The sequence below is a fragment of the Vulpes lagopus genome, chromosome 2 (assembly GCF_018345385.1).
Source record: "Vulpes lagopus strain Blue_001 chromosome 2, ASM1834538v1, whole genome shotgun sequence".
In the NCBI taxonomy this organism is placed as follows: domain Eukaryota; kingdom Metazoa; phylum Chordata; class Mammalia; order Carnivora; family Canidae; genus Vulpes; species Vulpes lagopus.
This window is the reverse complement of record NC_054825.1, coordinates 7,934,977-7,951,285: the sequence shown is the minus strand read 5'-3', so window position 1 is coordinate 7,951,285 and position 16,309 is coordinate 7,934,977. Positions and strand designations below refer to the sequence as shown.

Here is a 16,309-nt window from a genome sequence, read left to right as displayed (position 1 = left end):
CCTTCCCTCATGCCTGTGGATAATCTCAGATCACTGCTTCTGTCCAAGTTTCTTTCCATTCCCTTTAAGCAATTCAACATTTTCTTCCCCCAAATTCTTGCCTTTTAGAATCTAAACCATGAAAACAATTGTCATGGTAATAAGCTGATTAGAGCACAATGCACACCACAGAGCAAAAATCATCATTATGAGCACATACATAGGCGCTGCTAAAAAGCGAAGTGACAAAAAATGAGCCACACAAAACAGCACAAATACATAACCGAATGCTGTCAAAATGCACGAATTATCCCAGTTCCAGAAATGTATTTGAGGGACATAATTCAAAGGAAGAAAAAAGTATGAAAACGCTTTCTTGCAAAATGATAGGTGATACCAGAAAACTGAGAAGGTGGCAGGGCCATGGCCGGGTAGATTACAAACTATTAAAAATGATCATTATGAAGTCTGAGTAACAGCATGAAAAATGCTTTGATACGTTTTTAAGTTTAAAATAACATAATTGCATATGTAATAGGATTATAAATATATCCAAAAAAAAAACTATGTTTGTCTAAGGACAGTGGAATCATGGGTAATGTTTTTAAATGTTGCTGGATATTATAATATCATCTTTACAATACAAAAGCTCAGAGGAAAATAGATGATGTGTCACTGCCTGACAATTGTCACTATGTAAGAAAGTCCCCTTTACAGTGACAATGACAGGCAGTTAAATGAGAGCACAGATGTTGTCTCCCTTCCTTTATCCTGGTTTATTTATTAATGTTGACCTTTCCAGGAATTAAAAATTAATCTAATCAACAAATTACAGACAGATTTTACATGACTGCCGAGGAGTAATTAGCAAATACTGAAATGAAATTCGAGAGGGTGGCACAGACAGGGAAGGTGAAGCGGGCAGCGCAGGGGGGTTCTTAGCTAACTGGGCCAGCATCCTAATGTCAGCACGTGAGGCATGAGTGCCCTTGGCTTCTCAGTTGTAATCAGATGTTAGAACTTGAAAATTCTCTCTTAAATTCAGAAAGCATCCAAGGTCTCATGGACCCTTCTAGGCTTTCCCAGCCCTCAGTCTCGCGTGCCTGCTGTTCACAGGGCAACCCCACAGATGCAGCCCTGCTTTGGTCTCTACAACCAGCCCTGGGTTGAAGCGGGGAAGTTGTTTGGGTTTTTCTGTTGCATTGTTGTAGCCCATAGATTCTTTTCATTATTGTAGTAAAAATACATGACGTAAAATGTATCATGCCAACCAATGTTTAAGTGTACAATCCAATGGCATTCGGTGCAGTCACATCTTTGTGCAACCACCACCTCCGTCCACCTCCAGAATTTTTCATCACTGCAAACTGAAACTCAGCGCCCATTAAACAATAACTCCTCCTCGCCTCCCCCGCCCCCAGGCCCTGGAGGCCAACATTGTACTTTCTGCTCTGTGGATGTGACTCAAGGAACCTCACAGAAGTGGACTCACACAATGTTTGTCCTTCTGTGACTGCTTAATTCCCTTTGGCATAATGTCCTCAAAGCTCATCTATGGCATGGCAGCCAGGTGTCAGAGTGTCCTCCCCTTTTAAGGCTTAGTGATATTCCATCCTATGTGTGTACCACAGGATGGAGTACCTACCTCTCCTTGGGATGACTATCAGGTCATCCTGTTATTGATCCAACCCTAGGCACCCAAGCTCAATTCTGAGAAATTGGCTCCATCTCGTTCTCCGGCCTCACAGTGGCTCATCCTTCACTTCTACTACTTCCCTAGCAGTCCTTGACTTGAGAACCTTTCTAGGCTTCCAGTCCTTCTCAGATTCTAAAGGATTCATACCAGCTTACTCCAGAGCAGTAGCTTGGACTTGTTACCTATTGCTCACTGCCTGTTCAGAGTCCCCACCTCGGGCTGTGTTCAATCTACCAACTGGGGTACAAGTAACTCATCACAGATCGAAAATGGCAGCCACCTGCCTAAACTGCACTATTTTAATGACACCTTTGTCTATTCAGCCCAACCTGCCAGGTGGGTCCTTCTCTCTGTTCTTGTACAGGGAATAACATCATTTCAAGAGATGCTGGTGTCTATGGCAAGCTCAGCATCCTGTCCACATTCCAATTTTCTTCCTTTCTATTGTTTATCACCAGATACTTCTCTGTATCTTCCTTGTCTCTGTCCAAACCTTAAACATTAGACCCAAGGCATGGACTCTAGAGAAGCCCAGGTCCACCCACACTTACAGCCAAAGTGAGTTCCTTCCTTGAGTGATGACACCAGTGAATTTGGTCAGACGTCTAGCATCCACTTCAATCCACTGATGGAGGTCATTCCTTCCTGCACACCACGCCCCATCGTAAAAATCATTTTCATTAATACCTGCCTGGAAAGAAAAAGAGATGTTCTTCAGAAAGACCCAGAATCATGAATATTTTCATGAGATTTGTAGGAGTAGGGGGTGGGGAGTGAATAGAAGAAAATGAGTAGGGGACAAAGAAAAAAAATCACTATGCCCTGAACACTCCTTATTCTAAATCATAAAATGCAGTGGCTTATTATTAACAAGTTGGAAATATTTCAATATGAGATGTCCTCTTCTTGCCCAGCATGGAAGACAAAATTTAATGAGCTCCCCTATTACTCATGCATCCAACAGGCACAGACAGTCTCAAACATACCCGCCTACACACGCCAGGTGCCAGGGATACAAAGGTGAATCGTTCTCTCCCAGAACCTCACCATCCAGGCACAAAGAAAGACACAAAAACAGATGAATTAGAAATACAATGGGGCATGTGTTATTTTGGGAACAGGAGCAAACCATTAGAGGAGCATCTCGGGATAATGGCTAACTTGGTCTGGGGGAGACCAGGATGGAAGTGCTATCTGGGCTGGGTGCTGAAGGATAAATTTATCTAGTGAATATTTATTTACTGACATTTAAATCACTTGCTGTGTTGAGTTTTAGCTACTACTGCTACTAAAGATTCTTTTAATATGAATTTACATGGTATGTGATGTTTCTGCTCTGGAATGTTCCCTCTATTATCACCATTTCAAGAGAGAATTCCCTGATACAAAAAAGAAAAGAAGGAAGAGGAGGAGGAAGAAAAAGATCTTTTGAACTTCACATAAATGAAGCTTCCTAAGTTACTAAGACTCTTTCTACATCAACCCCATGGCTTTTCCCATAGCTATTTCACAAATACATAATCAGAAAAAAAATCTAAGTGATATCTTAGTGAAAGACAGACCATCCCATCATTCCTACTTCTGAGCACCTTTCAGCTCAAATTCTGGGGCAGCCTGACTTCTAATGGGCAACAGTGATGTGAAACTCCCAGTCCAGCTACAGCAAAGAAACAACATGGCCAAGGGTTCCTTTAGTGGAGCCCCACTATCTCTGCATCAGCTAACAGCAGCCTTGTGTCAGGACCAAACCACAGCACATGCATTCCCATCCCCTCCTGAAACAATCCTGAAAGAGCTCTGAGGGCAAATGTCAGGATACTAACAAATCATGGCCTCCTGAAAGCACTACCATCTCAAATGAAGGTGACCAGAAACACCCATTAGTCAACATTCTCCAGAAACTCAAGCTCTCAATTAACCAGCACCTCCAGGTCTGATGGTATACAGGGCATCTGTGATAAGGGCATGGAAGTGCTACAAGGTTCTGCCTTCTAGAACCATCAAAGAAAGGCTAAATCTTGCAAGTGTGTGTTACCAGTACTTACCCGGGCTTTGGTGGGTTTTGTGAAAGTGAGAGTGACTCTCTGACATGCAAGCTCTCATTTCCCAAAGCTGCCAGCCAACAAGGAGACCACTGCCCCAGCCTGGAGGCTATAAGGGCACAATCCCTGCATGTCTTCACCAGGGGCAGCTACCCTCCCAACGACAAGTGCTGGTTAAGAGCATATGCTCTGAACTCCTCCTGCCTCAGTGTGAATCCCAATCCTGTCACTTCCATCCTATACAAACTCAAGCAATTTGCCTAAAGGCTCTGTGCCTCAGTTGCCCCACATGCCAAAACAGGGGCAAGGATGATTTCTCCCTTAGGGTACTGATAGTGCTTTCAACAGGACCTGGCATGCTGTTTAGACTCAAAAAAAAAAAAAGTGAGCACTTAATAAAGGTGAGTTACAAGTATATTCAAAATAATGACTATCTGGCAAATTATGGAAATATGGGTGATTTGTGAATTACCTCACATTCTCCAAAATTATAAGGAATTATGGTACTATTCTGGGCACTTGCTGCCACATTTTCAACAACTTCAAATATCCAGAATAGAGTTACAAAATCTGAATAAAGAGGAGACTTACCGTCTAAAGCTTTCAACAGGAATCCATGTCATCCCTCAGGGGATAGTTGCAATGTCTACACACATTTTTAGCTGTCACAACTGGAAAAAGTGTGTGCTATTGGCAACACACGGGCAGAGCTCAGGGATGCTGCTAACCATTCTACAATGCACAGGCCAGCCCTACACCAAAAGGAAGTGCTTCCTCCAAAATTTGAGCCATGTCAAGACCGAGAATATATGGTTGTGAGCTGAGATGACAAGAACAGAACTGCCACAGAGCCTGGGATTTTTCACCACAAGAGAATCATGGAGATTTGGAGGAGCTATCCTCATGCTACTTGACCAAAGTCTATTTGACTAAGACTTGGAATTAAATTTTAGGCTCCTGGTTTTGTCAGCCTACATATTTTGCTTTGGCCGCCAATCTCAGTTCTTCTTGAGACCAGATATTCAATTAAATGTAGTAAGGTGTCAGGGGACAGTATGGCCCTTTCCGAAGCTGACTCACAGTGAAGGGACAGCCACCTCTGCAAAATCAATTATAAATTTATAAAGCCAGCGCCTGGAAGGATTCAGTGAAAGAGGAGGGGCAGGCCTCAGAGGTGTCACCAAATTTCAGCACAGTGCAATCCATGACATCAGTACGATGACTGAGAAACCAAGAGAAGGGTACACTCATCCCTTTCTGTTCAAAAATGCAGGAAGGACTTCATAAATTTTGGAGAAATTTCTTTTTTTTCAAGATTTTATTTATTTATTCATGAGAGAAACAGAGAGAGAGAGAGAGAGAGAGAGAGAGAGAGGCAGAGACACAGGCAGAGGGAGAAGCAGGTTCCCCATAGGAAGCCCAACGCGGGACACGATCCTGGGTCCCCAGTATCATGCCCTGGGCCGAAGGTGGTGCTAAACCACTGAGCCACCTGGACTGCCCAATTTTGGAGAAATTTCCATCAGAAGTTGTTGGGATAAAAAGTGGGATCCCTTAGAGTATAAGCTAGTCTTGAAAACATCACTAAGATGGAATGATAATTTATATTACAGGGCTCAATAAATTAAGAATTAATGTAATTTTCTCTAGGCAATTAAGTCATGCTCATCATTTCTTTACCTTAAAGAAAATAAACTCACCAGTGCATCTAACAGACTAAATTTTGCTTATGGTAAATGTGGAATTATTAAATCTATAACAAAGAGAAAACCTGATACTATCCATTTAAGATCAGATGGGATTTTTCTGGGGCACCTGGATAGCTCAGTTAGTTAAACATTTGACTCTTGATTTTGGTTCAGGTTATGATCTTTGGGGTTGTGAGATCGAGCCCCAAGTCAGGCTCTATGCTGAATGTGAAGCTTGTTTAAGATTCTCTCCATCTGCCCCTCTCTTCAATCTCTCTCTCTCTCTCTCTCTAAAACAAAACAATACCAAAAACAAACAGGATTTTTCTGTTTCGAGATGATAGAGTAAATGTTGATTTTTCTGTGCTCTTTTCTCAAAAATTCCCCCCAAAGAAAACAAGATGAAGAAACACAACCTTGATCTCTGACAAAACTAGAAGATATTTATAATTGCCAAATTATAATAAATGAAGACAGAAATCAGATGGAGGAATTCCGAATGGCTCAGCAAGAGGAGATGTGAGCTTATGAGGGAAACACCAGTGAGAAACAAGCCACCCAGGGCTTTAAAAAGCTCAGAAACTAGACTCTTAGGTAGCTTGAAAGGCAGAGTAGGGCTGAAAACAGGGAACTGATTCAAAATATGCATTAAAAAAAATAGATTCCCACATCCCCTTCCCCACATTACAGAAGACCTGAAATTTTTCTCTAAAAAAAAAACCCAAACATTCCTAGAGGCTCTGGATTTGGGGACTCCAGACATAGGGGAGCAGGTGTGATATGATAGATAAAAAAGGGGAACTCAGTCAGTAGATAGCAGAGTCAAGAGTGAGACGCCCCAGCTCCCCTCCTCCTTCCAGCTCTAACCAGGCTTTCAACAAACAGAAATTAAATAAACTAAAAATATAATGAGAAACAGAAGAAAATCTCAAAGAAATTATAATGACTATTCTCTGAAACAGAAGATCTTGCTTGCATACAACAAAAGAAGGACATTCTTAGAAAGGAAAAAGCATTGTTCTTACAATGTGAAAATACCAGTAACAATGGGCAATAAAAGAAAAATAAGAGCAGAGGAAGAAATTACAAAAAAAAAAAAAAAATACTGTAAGTGAATAATGTCCCAGATCTGTAAGGTTTAAGTCTCCAAAGCATTAAGAATCTAGTATGATGAATAAGACCCACATCCAGCTGTATCTCTGTAAAAGTTCAAAACATCACAAATGAAAAGAAGATTCTAAAAGCTTCCAAAGAGAAAACAAATATATAAAACAAAGCCAAAGGAATCAGAATGGTCCCAGAATTCTTAGTAGCAACATCTGAAGCTCAAAGAATGGAGGGATAATGACTTCAAAATTCTGAAGTTCATGAATTCAAAATTTCACTCATGAATTTAAAATTTCACTCATGAATTTTATACTCGGCCAAACTGTCCTTTGTGATGGTAAAATAAAGACATTTTCGGATTCACAGAACCTCAAAAAATTTCTCATGTACCAATTCCATAAAACTGTAAAATGAATGTGCTCCACAAAAATGAGGCAGAAAACCAAAAAGAAGATATGAGTTCCAGAAATCAAGGGTGCCAACATAGGAGAGATTCCCAGAATGAGGGAGGAGATATTCCCAGGAAAGCAGCTGTAGAAAGACCCAGAAATCAAGCCATTCACAACACAAAAGGTCAAGGGCTCCTTGAAGGAATGTCTTACAGAAACATAAAAAACAACTGTGAGGCTAAAAAATCATTGAACAGGTTTGACCTTATAGAAAATTATATTAAAGGGTATTTTACAGACCCAGACCTATTGCAGGGCATGGGAGATGTTTTTAAAAAATATAAGCAGATCTAGGAAAACAAAAAGTTGTCGAGAAAGTACATATCTCTTGGCTCAAAACTACACTACTTGTTGGCTTAGGCAGTAAGGACTATTTACACAGTCATAATATTGAAAACCTTTAATGTGGTTTTACCCAAAATTTGAGATATAATTTTACTGGAAGGATTAAAAAGGTTAAGGTAAAGGGATCACAAAAGCAAGCTGAAATTTTCATCCTCTATAATACAGATTCAGAATAAAAAGTCAAAAATGTACAAACCAATACATATCAATATGTGCATGCTATTTAGAAATAAATATGTGGGGCACCTGGGTGGCTCAGTCAGTTAAGCATCCAACTCTTCTTGGTTTCGGCTCAGGTCATGATCTCAGAGTCATAATAAGACTGAGCCCCATATGTTGGGCTCTGTGCTGGGCATGGAGCCTGCTTAAGATTCTCTCCCTTCCCCTCTCTCTGTCCCTACACTTCCACCTTAAAAAAGATAAATAGAAATAAATACTTAAATTCCCAAAGAAACAATTAAAAGGAGTTTGGAGTAGTCACCTCATTCACAGCATGTGATGGCTTCAGGGGATCAGTGGGTGCGGGGTGTATTGGCAAGGCACCTTTGTTTTTTATTTTTTCCAATTTTATTGAGGGATAATTGACAAATAAAATTATATATAGTCTATTACATAAATGTATCAGACATGAATATCTGCTATATTTAAAGTATACAATGTACATATACGTTGTGAAATGATTACCAAGATCAAGATCATTAACACATCCATCACCTCCCAGTTAACTTTTTGTGTGCTGAGAATGTTTAAGATGGTCCCTCAGCAACCTTCAAGTGTATGGTACCATATTATTAACACAGTCCCCTCGCTTGCACTAGAGGCACTAGATGCACTAGATGTGCACTGTCCTCTGAACTTATTCCCCTTACAACTAAAAGTTAGTACCCTTTGTCCTACAACTCCCCACCTCTCTTCCCCAGCCCCTGGCAACCACCATCCTCTTGTTTTGTTTTTTTTTTTAAATAATCCTTTAACACTTTGATTTCTCAAACTGCTTGCTGACAAAACTGATCGATATTGATTTTAATTTTAAAAAGCGAAGGGAAAGGCAGCATGGATATAGAAGTCAACTGGTATAAAGCCTGTTTTGTTTACTCTTCCACTTTCCAGGTGTCTATAGAGCTGCTATTACATGCTAGACATCATGAAAAGTTTTCTGCCTCATGGTATGTATAGAAAACAATGAATCTCAAAATTGCTATGCTGTTGTAAAGTCACCGATCTGCGCTGCAATTCATAATCACGGGCTGCCTCTCTACAGAAACATCTGGAATGAATTAAAAAGTTATATCCAAGTGAATGTAACTATTTAGCAATTCCAGGATAATTGACTTACAGCTGCCACTGTGCAGACACAGCCCAGGACTATTTGGACAAAAATAGAATAATGTGATAGTTATTTTAAGAGATCTTTGAGAAAAATCTTAGACACAGTGGCTAAAACTTTACATGTTAGCAAAAGTTACCCCCCATGGGGGGGGGGTGTTACCTAAAAATGTTAGCTGTGACATGTGATTAATATAGTTAATCTCCCATATAAGGGCCATCATCTGGTCTGAATATCTCCTTTGGCAAATTTCTATGATAGACCTTTGATAAACCCATAGAACGGCCCAGGTACAAATCAGCTGATCCTTCAAATCAGCAGAACATCTTGTCCCAGTTCAGACCTCACCATCAGTAAAGCTGGTTGCGAAGAAATATTCACTGTTTTTTGGAGTGGTTTTTTTTTTTTTTTTTAAGATTTTATTTATTTATTCATGAGAAACAGAGAGACAGAGAGGTAGAGACACAGGGAGAGGGAGAAGCAGGCTCCATGCAGGAAGCCTGACTTGGGACTCAATTCCGGGTCCAGGATCATGCCCTGGGCTGAAGGCAGCGCTAAGCCATTCAGCTACCCAGGCTGCCCTGGAGTGATTTTTAAAACCCAAAATCAACATCTTAAAGAGTTCCTTGCACTGGCCAATGAAAACAATAAATATCTAGAGCTTGAAATTTAAAACATTTTAAAATAGAAATCTATAAAATATACCATACACCACTGTTTAATTGTTTAAAGAAAAAAAAAAAACACAGGGAAAGGAATATTCTAATTGAAAAAGAGGGTAAAGGACTTTTCACATCAACATTCTAATTCAATTCTACCAAAACCTAGCAAACATTTTGGTCCTAAAATCGCCTACCAGTGGAGTAACTAGTTGTATTCACCTGTCATGATCCACATAAAGACAGATGTGTTCCTACACTCTGGGGATCAGGACAGCCTCTGGGGTCGTTGCTGGGCTAAGCTCAAGTCCTAGCTACAGCTCATTATCTGGATGCCCCCATTAGCTCCATAAAATAGGGACAGAAATAGAATCTGCCCTGATAGGAGTACACGGAGGAGTTTACAAGTCCCACGGAAGTGCCGTCCAGGGCACAGTCCACCCTCAGTAGAGGGAGCCATGGGGGTACAAGCATGGTTCACCTTGTTTCAGGTTCCTATCTGTGGAGATTTGTGGTTGAATTTGCTTCATGATGCAACCTACGTTTTCTTCTATTAACAAGTGAGTGGTCAATTTAGCCCATTGACAAATGTTCTTTGTTATCATGAGTTGTCAGCTTTTCTTAGACATTGTATTTTTACTGCTTCTTTTGTTTGTGCTTCCTCGTTGACTCCTGAGCTGTTTTCTTTGTTCGACATCTATGCCTCCTCTGAAATAATTTTTTTTTGGAACTATATAAGTGATTTTTGCTTTTGCTATGTACTTTCTTTTTGGGATTGTTTTTGATTTTTTGTGGTTGTTGCTTCAGGTTTTTATTTAAATTCCAATTAGTTAACATACAGTGTAATATTAGTTGCACGTGTAGAACTTAGTGACTCAACACTTCCCTACATCCCCTGGTGCGCATCACAAGTGCCCTCCTTAATCCCCATTGCCCACCGCCCCCCCCCCTTCCCCTCCAGCAACCCTCAGTTTGCTCTAAGAGTCTGCTTCCTGGTTTGCCTCTCTCTCTTTTCTTCCCCCCTATGTTCATCAGTTTCATTTCTTAGCCTCTAAAAATTTTAAAGGTGTGTCTTTGTTTCAGTGGTTAATTTAATAACTACATAACTTACATAAATGCCCTCATGTAATATGCTTAATTCTATATTTTCTTAGAAAGTCCCTGTTGACTCCCTACCATAGGCAGTGATAAATTCATTTCTACCTCCTGTTGTACCCCTTTCTTCTCCTTCATCAACTAATTTCATTCCTCATATTCTTAACATTCACTTTTAAAGTTTAAACCAACTTTACCTCCTTTCTATGACTTATCAGCTTTTTAATAAAGTTTTATTGAATTAAAAAAATGTATCTATGTAGAAGGATGGATATTAACCAGACTTACTGTGGTGATCATTTCACTATATATACAAATACTGATTTATTATGTTTATTGAAACTTACTTTATTGCAATATTCACTTTGTTGAGATGGTCTAGAACCAAACCCACAATATCTGTGAGGTATGCCTATACTAGAATTAAAATTATTAAGAACCAAAGAAAAGGCAATTCTGAAATGCAACAGTAAAGCAGGAGAATAGATACATGATTTTATTATTTTAAGTTTCAATAAAAATTGAAATAAAAATTTTAAAAATGAAATATATACAAAAAAGTGCACAAAGCCTAAGTGTGAAGTTCAATAAATTTTACTGCACACTCACTCAAGTGTCCACACCCAGATCAAGATATAGAACAGGACCAGCTTGCCACAGCCTCCCTTTTACCACCTCCCACTATTACCTGCCCCTCAAAGATAATCTCTACTCTGACCTCCATTTCCCTAGATTGGTTTTTCTGTTTTTAAATTCTATGTAAATGAAACTTACCCTAACTACTCCCTAGCGTCTGGCTTCTTTTGCTCAATGTTATATCTGTGAGATCAATCTGTATTATCACAGGTAGCAATAATTTGCTCCTTTTCATTGGTGTAGAGTATTCCATCACTCCATCATGTGACTTACTCATTGTATGCTGATGGACATGTGGCTTATTACCATTGTGGATTGTCATGAATAGTGATGCCATGAACCTACCTGTCCCTGCCTATCATGCACATATGAATGCATTTCTTTTAGGCATAAGAGTTGAATTTGTTAGATGAACAGGTATGAGAATATTGAGTTTCAGTAGACATTCCAAAAACATTTCCAAAGCTGTACTATTTTACATTTTCACCACCATATAAAAGTTTCTATTGTTCCACTTCTTCACCCACACTTGGTACAATCCTTTTTCCTTAAAGTCATTCTGGTGTCTATATGTCATATCTCACTGTGGTTTTAATTTGTATTTCCTTAATGACCAATGATAGAGAATACCTTGTCTTACATTCATTGGCCACAATATTGTTCTGTAACCAAAGCTCAGCTGGATCCAACCACACCGTCTTAGCTTTAGCCCCTCAAATATGTCATGTTCCCTACAACCACAGGGCCTTTGTACTACCATTCCCTTCGACCTGGAAGGTGATCCAGGGGCACGGGGGAGGCTGCCACGTGACCCTGGACATGGAGACTCGAGTGGTGCAGCACTCAGCCCAGGGACACCACGGGATGCTCGGGCCACCAGAAGCTGGAAGGAGCGAACAAGGAGCCTTGCCTAGTTCCCCGAGGCTGGGGAGGGAGAGCAGCCCTGCTCACACCTTAATTTCAGACTTCCAGCCTCCAGAATTGTGTCGAGCTGCCCAGTTTGTGATTCTTCTACGGTCATCCAAGGAGATGAATACACGGTGGTGCTTCCTTCTGAGCACTCACCCTAGGCTCTAGTCGTGCTTTTACTGGTGATTTATCTTTTTAATAGTTTCACTTCCCCATTATATTATCAGAGGTATAGGCCAAAAAAGCACTGGAGGTATCCCTGACTCCTCTTTTGATCTCTCACACCCGTCATCCAGACATCATCCAGCCTCCTGAGAAAATCTTACTTTCAAAATATCCAAAATACAACCACCTTTCACCACCTCCATCACTCTTGTCACAGCCAGAGCCAGTGCTATCTCTCATCCCGGATGCCAAGGTCACACCCCAACAGGCCTCCCTGCCTCCACGCTGCTCCCCTAAGTCAACACAGGTCGGTCCTTCTCACCTGTAAATCACAGCACAGCATTTCTGTGCCCAAAAACTTGCCAGGGCTCCCCAACTAACTTAAGAACAAAAGCCAAAGGCAAAGTCTGCCCAGTGTTCATTCGGGCCTGCGCCTCCTTCCTTGCATGCTCATTGTGCTCCAGCCACACCAGCCTGCTGCTGCTCCTTGGTAGGGCCATGCATGCAGTCACCACAGGACCTTTGCTCAAGCCATTACCACTGCCGGGAGTGCTCCTCCCACAGCTACCTGACTCCCTGATGATCACCTTCAGGCCAACTCAGCCCCAGTACCACCTCTTCAATGAAGCCTGCCTTGTTTACCTTTAACAACAGCCTGCCCCCTCCCCAGAGCCAGCCCCCCTGACTCCCGCTGCCAGCTCTAAGTTTGTTATGCTCTCTCTCCCTAACACTCCCCTCTGACAGTAGAGAAGTTCTACTTTATTACATTCCTTGCTTTTATGTGCCTCCCCCACTGGAATGGAAGCTTTCAGACAGCAAAGACGTCTGTCCGTCTGGTCTCTGAAGCATCCCGATCACCTAGACAGGGCCCAGGACACAGCACGTCCTCCCCAAACATTTGCTAAAATATAAGGACAATTTCTATTCTTGCTCTTTACTGTTTCCCCAAAACTAGAGGTAGGTTTGTGTTTATGGAATCAATGAATTGACCAACCAGCCAGTCAATCAAAGCATCTGCTCTGATCTCTTTTTTTTCTCTTCTCTTCTCCCTGTCTCTTCCTCCATCCCCTCCTCACAGAGGCTTCTCCACCTGTGCCATCTGTCGTGACCATGGAAACCCTGGTGCAGGATGACTGGCATACCTGACTCCCACCTGTCCACGTCCAGGAGAGAGCCAGGCTGGCCTGTGCATGGCTGGGCAGACCACCCAGAGGGCCCGTCCCCACGAGTCATTATCCGAGGAGGCACCATTCGGTTGTGCCAGCTGGATGGACGTGAGGTCCGTGCCTGCGACTCCCGGGGCCCCTCAGGCTTCTCTGGGCCCGGCCAGGGTGGAGCCTGGAAGGTACTGGGGGATGCTCGGGCCAGCCGTCAGGGAGATGAGTCACAGGATGGGACACTGGCCGAGGCCACAGGCTGGAGAACACACCGAACCTTCTTGTGGGTACCGGAGATAACAAAGAGCTAAAATACAGCCAGAAACCTTGAATTTGACTCTCAGCTTGGCACTTAGTAGCTGTGGGGTTGGGACAGGTCACAAAACCTCTGACTTCAATTTCCGTATCTCCAAAATAGAGTTTCCCTCTGAGTATATTGAAGATGAAATGAAATATTAATTTAATGAGATTTAATAAAAAAAAAAATAGTCAAGAAAATTCCCATAGCAAGTAACAGAATCTGCATTTGAACCAGAAAGCCCTGTGGTTTCTTAATAATCTGTGGTTCGCAGGCCAGGGAGCCCCAAAGGGCCCCTTCCTTTTGTTTCTCTGGTCTTCTACTCTTTGCCCTTCTCCTGCTCATGTGTTTATGGTGCAAGCTTCTGGAGAATAAGAACAGCACATTACCATCATTCTGGTAAATTCTCCTTTTAAATTTTCCAAGAGACTCATGATTTAGAATATTTGGTCCTGTTATTCCCATAAAAATCCAAACATCCAAAATTCCAGCACTTTGGCATCCAAATGCTGTCTCCCAGACTGCTTCTTAAAGCCAGATAGAGCACAAAATCCCTTTATCGGAGCAAGCAGGACATTCCTTGGTTTGGAAGCAATCCCCACTGTGATTATTTCTGCCTCTGCAGCACTTAGCACATTTATAGCCCCCATTGAGGACCTGCAGAGCTACAGCAGGGCTTTGTGCAGCCAGAAACAGACTGGAGGCTGAGCACCCAGAGAAGCAGGAAGACCTGATGGAACAGACAGGCTGTGGGGTCAGAGGACTCTGGGTGCAGATGATTCCTCTGATAAATAGAAACAGGGCAGACTCGAGGTGACACCTGAGAAAACAGTGCTGCCCCAGGCCGTCCCCACGTTTGGGCAAGGTGGGGTACCAGGTGTTTCAAGGCCAAAGGAGACAGGGGGACAGATGATGGGATGTGCCCTTGCACATCAACCTGGACATCAGGATAAACCTGGGTGGATGTTTTATAACCAACTTCATGCCCTCCTAGGGGGTGCATGTGAATTCAGCCACAGGCATCGGCCATCTTCCAGGCTTACACCTCATTTCAGGTAAAAAGATTATCAGAACATTGGAACTGGATCCTAATATCGGCATCCAGGTGCTCCAGAGAATTGCATTAATGGAATGACTCAGAAGAGCTGTGGTTGATTTTAGTGGCACTGAGAAATGGCTTGGACAGATGCTCTTAGTTTAACCAGACATTTCCTCATGAGAGAGGTACCAGAGGCGAACTCCTCTCAGAGGTCAAACTCAAGTGAGACAAGACATGGGCCACAGAATGCCACGTGACGGTGGGCAGGAGCCACAAAGACATCTGGAGGTGTTAACGTAGTGCGCCAAGTGTTTTCTCGTGACCTCAAAATGTCAACTCTTTCTTCAAAACTCTGATCTGAGTACCAACTGTCTCACATTCCCGGCTCCAGGCAGGAATCGTGGTGGTATCCTGAGTTCCAGCCATGCCCTTCTGATCCGTGTCAGGTTCCTACTTAGCACAGCTTTAGAGTCTTAAGAATGAAATCAAAACCCGGCCCTCTGAAGTGGCAAGTGCTGCTCTAATTTGCTCAAGGATTTGCAGCAATGAAAGCATCTGATGTAATAATGGTGGGGGGCAGATAAATCACTCAGGGAGCGGTGTGGTCTTAGGACTCCACCTTGCTTAGTTTACGAGCCATGGAAAAATCTCGGGGTGGGGGGGTCTTCAGAAGAGTCTGCAAGGATAGGGCAGCTGATGAGCTGCCACTGAATGACCCACCTGAGCACAGAGCCACCTCCTCAGACCGTCTAGAGGCAAATGAGGATCCGAGAGTGATTTTAAAGGACAGTGCTGAAATGTTGTCTTTGAGACTTAAAATGTTAATTTCTATTCTGCCTGTGGCAGCTCCTGGAGCAGAAGTCGGTGATTATTTCTAAATGAGATCACGTTGTCACAAGTGGGTCGGTGTTAAGAGGATCTTGACCATGCTGGAAAAACAATCACAGATGAGAGGATAAACCTTTGCTATCCTGATGAACTTGATCTCTTCCTTGAGTTCTTGGAAGATCGATCTTCCTTCAATATGAGAAATGTGAACTTGGGTTTCTTCTCTAAGTTTATATTATTAAATCAACATTAGCAAAATTCCATTTGCAAAACAAAAGAGGTTATAAGTGGAGTTATAAGGTGCTTTTATTCTTCCAAAGTCTTCTGCTTAAAAATGAGGACAGGGGATCCCTGGGTGGCTCAGCAGTTTAGAGCCGCCTTCAGCCCAGGGCATGACCCTGGAGACCCAGGATGAGTCCCTCATCAGGCTCCCTGCATGGAGCCGGCTTCTCCCTCTGCCTGTGTCTCTGTCTCTCTCTCTCTATCATGAATGAATAAATAAATAAAACCTTTTAAAAATGTTTTTAAAAATGAGGACAAAGAGTGCCATAGACTGACGGTGTGTCCCCTCAAAGTTTGTATGTTGAAACCAACCCCTAAGGTGATGGTGGTAGGTGATGGTGGTAGGAGGCAGGGTCTCAGGGAAGTGACTAGGTCATGAAGGTGGAGCCTTTGTGAGTGGGGTTAGAGCCCTTATAAGAGAGGCCCCCAGAGCCCCTAGATCCTTCCACCACACGAGGACACAGAAGGTGGTGAAGAAGATGGCCATCTATGAACCAGGAAGCCGGTCCTCTCCAGACACCCAGTCTGCTGGCATCTTGACCTCAGACTTCCCAGCCTCCAGAACCGGGAGAAATTCGTTTGTGTGGCTAACAAGCCCCTGGAGACGC

At 42.4% G+C, this 16,309-nt stretch overlaps 1 protein-coding gene across 2 annotated transcripts in view; it reads right to left on the bottom strand.

Annotated features, from left to right (window-relative positions):
- CPXM2 (carboxypeptidase X, M14 family member 2) overlaps positions 1-16,309 on the bottom strand; it is a 126,819-nt gene that overhangs the window by 73,604 nt on the left and 36,906 nt on the right. For both annotated transcript variants that reach the window (XM_041746187.1, XM_041746188.1), the window contains exon 4: positions 2,227-2,366. In XM_041746187.1, the coding sequence (XP_041602121.1) occupies positions 2,227-2,366 (140 nt within the window). The remainder of the gene's footprint in view (positions 1-2,226; positions 2,367-16,309) is intronic.